This window comes from Trematomus bernacchii, unplaced genomic scaffold (genome assembly GCF_902827165.1).
Source record: "Trematomus bernacchii unplaced genomic scaffold, fTreBer1.1, whole genome shotgun sequence".
Taxonomy (NCBI): domain Eukaryota; kingdom Metazoa; phylum Chordata; class Actinopteri; order Perciformes; family Nototheniidae; genus Trematomus; species Trematomus bernacchii.
In genome coordinates, this window is record NW_022987588.1 from 3,009,453 (window position 1) to 3,016,023 (window position 6,571).

Sequence of the window (6,571 nt, forward strand, 5' to 3'; positions counted from 1 at the left end):
GGTCTATCCACTGCGCCACCCCCCCATACAGTATGGACAAAATGGAATATTCTGATAATTATCATACAATTATTTTAATGATGCGTTATTGTATGTACGCATACCGAGTCACTTGACAAAAAGGGAAAATCACGTAATATTAAAATAAAATGGAATGATATTTACTGTCATTACACTATACTCAGGGCTTTTTCTCAGTGCAGTTCCATGAAGAGGTTAACTACAACAGCTGTAAGCCATTAATACAGATGTTTTACTACAATACGTGTTACAATTTATAAAAATATATGTTTTTGACTATTTATTCATGTACATATGAGAACCATAACCCACAGTCTCTGGGGAAATCCTCCTCATGTCACACCAACATCATCATTACTGATTGCCCTCATTTCCCTCTGTTTCCTATTCATCATCGTTTCCCTCTGTCTTCTCTTCATCATTGTTTCCTTCTGTCTTCTCTTCATCATTATTTCCCTCTCAGGTGGACAGAGTTGGTGTTTGATCCAGCAGAAAAGTTTTATTATGTCTGGTTACAGGTCATGATATTTCCCATCATCTATAACTGGGTGATCATCATTTTGAGGTACACACATGATAAATATGAGTAATCAAGTATCCAAGCTTATAACCTTTTATCCTTGGACATCCATCATGTGTTTGGTTATGTTTTCTCAGGACGTGCTTCACTACAATCGCATTCAACTACCTGCCTGTCTGGATGACACTGGACTATGTGGCAGACCTCATGTATTTGGTTGACATGATAATCACTGTCCACACAGGTACACATTTTTATTGTAGAGACATTTATTAATTTCTACACATATGTCATATAAAAGCTGTTATATGAAGGAACACAATAAGTATTAATAGAGTATTAAAATAATTAGAACAATCAGACCGCAGATAATAGGCATAATTGGAAAATAAGGTACAATAAGTTATGTAATATACTCAAATCTATCTGGTTCAACAGACTACCAGACTTTAGGCAACAATATTCTAAGAGTCTTGTATTATTATAGGACTTCTTAATTTTTTTCAAACACACTCCATTTGCTCAAATATATGTCTATACCCAGACAACATTAAACATTTTAAGTGACAACCTACACTATAGGTAATTCGACCAGTATATGAATGTGGATTCATCTTCTTATTATAGACACATGCATTCCCAAACATTCGGTACCTACGCTGTAAAATGTATTATCTCTTCGATTTACACACGGCATCTATTGCACGTCTGTCCGTCCTGGGAGAGGGATCCCTCCTCTGTTGCTCTCCCCGAGGTTTCTCCCATTTTTCCCTTTGAAATGTGGGTTTTTCTCTGGAAGTTTTTCCTTGTACGATGTGAGGGTCTAAGGACAGAGGGTGTCGTTTTTCTCATACTGATATTCTGCACAAACTGTGCTGTTGTATTTGCTGTAAAGTGTCTTTACTGTAGGGTATTTTTATTATATGTACAGCACTTTGGCTCGACCAAAAATCGTTTAAAAATGTGCTATATAAATAAAACTTGATTTGATTTGATTTGATTTTCTGGCATTTGATAGACCTTGTTTTTCTTTTTCCAGGTTACTTGGATCAAGGCATCCTGATCAAGGACCTTGCTCACCTGAAGAAGCGTTACCTGCACTCTAAACATTTCCTAAGGGACCTGGTTTCCTTGCTTCCCACAGACTTCCTCTACTTTGTCTTTGGCCTCGAAACTCCAATGGTGAGGATCAACCGTCTTGTGCGTATACCACGACTTGATGAGGCTCTGGATCGCATGGAGACAAGAACCTCCTACCCCAACACCTTCCGTATTACCAAGCTGATGATCTACATCTTTGTGCTGATCCACTGGAACGCCTGTCTCTACTTTGCACTGTCCAGCTACATCGGCTTCGGAAGTGATCATTGGGTCTACCCCAACATCACCATGCCCGAGTTTGCCTCCATGCGCCGTCAGTACTTTTACTGCTTCTGGTTCTCTGCCCAGATTTTCACCACAGTGGGAGACACCCCACTGCCAAAAAGGGAAGAGGAATACTTGTTTATGATTGCAGACCTGCTCATTGCTGTGCTGGTGTTTGCTTCCATTGTTGGAAATGTTGGCAATGTCATCACAAGCCTAAGGGACCGTGATAATGTCTTCTTTCCTAACCATGAGTTGGTAAGTCAAAAAGCCTAACCTGACACTAAGCTAGAGGTTATTTTCACTTGTTGTATGGAAAATAAGGTTATTTTCTCTGCTTTCAGGTGAAGGCTTACCTGCGCAGCCATCACATTAGCAAGGAGCTTCGACAGCGAATCGACAACTGGTACCAACATCTTCACATCAACAAGAAGATAATGCGAGAGAAGGAAATCCTGGAGCAGCTGCCCTTACATCTGAGAACAGAGATCGCTGTTAGCGTTCACCTTCCCACGCTCTCCAAAGTCACCATCTTCCAGAGCTGTGAGAAAAGCCTGCTGGAGGAGCTGGTGCTTAAACTAACACCTCAGGTCAGGGGAAATACTAAACAGCTCAACGGCTTTGTCTAGTTTATAATACATATCCTTTTACAAAATAATTGTTTAGGAATAAAGAAGATTATCTCTTTTGGTTTTCCAGGTGTTCAGTCCAGGAGAGTATGTCTGCAGGAAAGGAGATGTGGGCCATGAAATGTACATCATCAGAGAGGGAAAACTAGCAGTTGTAGCAGATGACGGGGTCACAGAGTATGCTGTGCTTACTGACTCAAATTTCTTTGGGGAAATTAGTATTCTCAACATCAAAGGTTAGTCCAGTTCTACTACACGGACATTCCTCAATGCATATAGAGAGGGGAAATCGGCCAATCTTTGACGCAATACAAAGCATTTTCTTGTACTCGGACATATAGACTTTAATTGAGTCAACAGTGCAAAAGGATTACATTTAGTACAAAGGGAAGATACATCTTTCTGTGGTGATTTGGATCTTGATAATGCTTTTAGCTCTACTCCCCCAACACTCAGGAATTAAGCACCTGCTGTAAAGATTGGTCCAGACCAAGCCCCCAGGAAGTGCGCCGGACTCTGATGAAAATATTCGTGCTGGCCAAACGGCGGTACTACACTTCCTTTTGGTTGCCAGGCCCGGAAACACTTTTTCCCATTGACTTACATGGGGAAAGAGTGGTCTGTAAATCGTTGGATAATTTTTTAAAAACGAAATAAACTACCCAGTATGAACACTTGTATAGCCCTTATTAAAAACATTCGTTCCTCAAGTTGTAAAATGTGCTAATAACGTTATTCTGAGAGTTATTTCCCTCTGCATTATGAACGCGCATCTAACCCACGGGACCGCGCCGCCCGGCACGTTCATGTTACGTGTTCAGCACTACATGCGTTTATCTTTACCCATGGATGCACAATAAGAACGGACCCATATCGCCTTACTGCCAGCCCACGGAGCTGTAATAATGGATATATTGCACATGTTTGCTGTAATTCATCATTTGTAAAATATTATACTCAATGGGCTGTATGATTAAATCTTGTACCGTAAATGTTGTATTAAATAAAGTTAATATTACCGACGTAGATTAACGTCCCTGTAGCTTCTTATTGCACTAAGAAGCTTATTGCACTGTGTATATTTATATATATATACAGTGCAATAATTATTTCATGCTAAATGAAGCTCTGTTGCTTGGATATCACTAGATCCTGTTACAGCGTAATATAAAAGTACATAACGATTGATGTGTAAATTAGCATAATTACTAGCTAACCGCTAGCTGCTAACTGCCGCCTCGTTAATATCAAATCTATCATAACAAACATTACCATGCTGTCATGAACGTGCGGTGCTGTTACGTGTACGCAAATTGACGTGCTTGATGTGAACGAGCATTTTGGGGGGCATGGTTAAAGTTGCGCATGCGCTATGAGCGCACATACGGGTACTTCTCAGGCATGCCGGGTAATCTGTGACGTTTCGCTCTCTCAAAAGTTGGGCCATTTATCATCATGCGCGAATGAGCAACTCTCATAGGAATGAATGACGCCCCGCCTCCCACGCTGTATCCAGTTCTTATTATACATCCATGGTCCAGACCAGCGGTTTTCAAAGTGTGAGGCGCGCCTCCCCTGGGGGGCGCCAGAGAGCTTCAGGGGAGGCGCAGCGTGAGAAAAAAAATAAAGAGAAACAATGAAATCTAGCTCATTAACTTCAGCTAACTTTATGCGAGCGGCAACATGGATCGATTTTTAGTGAAGTTACCTAAAGTGAGAGAGGAGACAGCGTCTGGCCACCCCAGTTGGCAGCTTTGTTTTGAAATAAAAGTTGTGGCTCATCGGACATTTATCAGAGAAAATCCCTAATGTCCGAGTGCAAGTGAATGCAGCACAAGACGCGAGCCTTGTAACCCTGGCGCGAGCGAGGAAATGTGATTGGCGGCGATTTCATTTGAACGGGCGGCAGAAAACGAGAAGCATTCGGACCCAAGTACACGGAAGGAATAAGGTATTTGCGGTCTACAATGACAGAGAAGAGACTGTCAAGTTTGGCTGTGCTCAGCATTGAATCAAAACGCACTAAAGCTTTGGATGTTAATACGTTTGTGAGGCGTTTTGCTGAACAAGATGGTAATCGCCGCATTCAGCTGTAATAGGCATGCCAACTTGATGCTCTGCTCACGGATGACTCGAGCATTAAAAACTGTTAAGATGATGACCTTACGTGTGTACATATATTTTTTTCTTTGTGGGGGTCTGCCCTGAGAAAGTCAAATAAGATGGTGTGTAAAACTACACTGCCCAGACAAAAATAAGTAACCACTTTGATTTAACTAGGCCAGTAGGTAAGGGCATTCCACTGGATAATAATACCCCTGCATTATAGCAACAACAATAATAATAATAATAATAATAGCAATAATAATTGGGAGGGGGGGCGCGGCTGTTCTTATATTCTCTGAGGGGAGGCTCACCTTCCCACACTTTGAAAACCCCTGGTCCAGACTATAAAAGCTGGTAGGCCGTAGTTGAAGAGAAATGAAAGGAAAGTCCCATCTCTACTCTAGATCGTCCTAGTCACAGATAATGTGCATATGAAGATCCTGTAAATGAAGATAATGAAAGGAAATTGCAGTCTGTCTGGAAAGCACTGAATTGTAAAATATGAATACTTAAATATGAATACTGTAACCTTCTTATTGAGGGCAGCAATAGGAAGGTTCCCTAATGCCTCTGAAAGACGAGTGACTTTGTAATGATATATATTTTGTAATATTGCTGAATTTTTTACAAAACGTTTGTTTCCTTTTAGGCAACAAGTCTGGCAATCGCCGCACTGCCAACATCCGAAGCATTGGATACTCTGACCTGTTCAGCTTGTCAAAAGAAGACCTGACCGATGTGCTATCAGAGTTCCCCGCAGCTAAACGTCACCTGGAGGAGAAAGGCAGGCAGATCCTGACCAAGATGGGCATGTTGGAGGACACTGGGGAGGAAAAGGAAGGGGAGGAGGACAACGTTGAAAAAAAGATAAACACGTTAGAAAGCAACTTGGAAATCCTGCAGACAAAACTAGCTCGACTTATGATGGAATTAGAGTCGAGCAATCGTAAGATGCAGGCCAGGGTGGAGCAGCTTGAATTGGAAGTTGCAGCATTGGAGAATCAGCCGCTAGAAGATGAGGAAGAAAGAATAAAAAGAGAGTTAAGAGGGGAAGGGGTGGGAGAGGAGGTTGGATGGGAGCGAGAAGAGGCTGAGGGAGAAGAAGAGGAGGGTTTAGATGCAAAGGTTAAAAAACAAGAACAGGGGGAAGATGGTAATGAGTTGACCAAAGACGGAGATGGAGAGAGCACTAAATGTACAGAGGGAGATGTGGAAAAGATGGTGGAGGTAGATAAGTCTGGGCTGAAGGACCCAGATGATCAGGAAAAGGAAGAAAAAGATGATAGCGAGAAAAGCAAAGACAAAGGAGATGACAGACCTGGGAAAGGAGATGGAGCTGAGATTAAACTTGAAGAGGAGAAAGAAGAGAAAAGTGGTGAGATAGATTCCGAAGAGGGGGGAGAAACGGCTGAGGAAGATTCAGAAAATAAGGACATGAAGCAGAAAGATGAAGGCCAGACAAAAAAAGAATGAAAAAGCAAATGAACCAAACAACAGAATGTTATAAAAACAACCTTAGTGTGTATTATTGTCTGTTTTATATTAAAAAAAACCTCAACACTCATTGACACACATTGTGCAATACAAATGGTTACCACTAGATGGCAGCAATGTATTCCCCACAGTAGAGTTGAAGCTACGTGACAGATAGTGTGGCCTTCACAAACATACACCTGAAAACTACTGCTAGGTTTTAAGAAGTCCTTTCAGGTATAGTGGCAGTTACAGGGACTTGTGTTGCTGTATGGGACTTTAAATACATATTACTGTTGATGCTTATTTTGTCCAGGGAGTACAAATAATAATCAAACAATGTTTTGTTTGGGATCAACTTAAAGATGAAGGGGAAGCAGACACATTTCTTCCAATGTTTTATGTGGCAGCTAAGTCTTTTTGGGCGGTATATTTATTTATAATTTGGTTCTTTCTA

The 6,571-nt window shown here is 41.3% G+C and overlaps 1 protein-coding gene across 1 annotated transcript; it reads left to right on the forward strand.

Annotated features, from left to right (window-relative positions):
* The first annotated feature begins 509 nt into the window (after positions 1–509).
* Positions 510–5,758, forward strand: cnga4 (cyclic nucleotide gated channel subunit alpha 4). Its single transcript, XM_034128932.1, has 7 exons — positions 510–586; positions 679–785; positions 1,581–2,164; positions 2,251–2,496; positions 2,606–2,771; positions 5,291–5,681; positions 5,722–5,758. The coding sequence occupies exons 1-7, from the start codon at positions 543–545 to the stop codon at positions 5,756–5,758; spliced, it is 1,575 nt and encodes a 524-aa protein (XP_033984823.1). The 5' UTR covers positions 510–542.
* Positions 5,759–6,571: the final 813 nt, after the last annotated feature.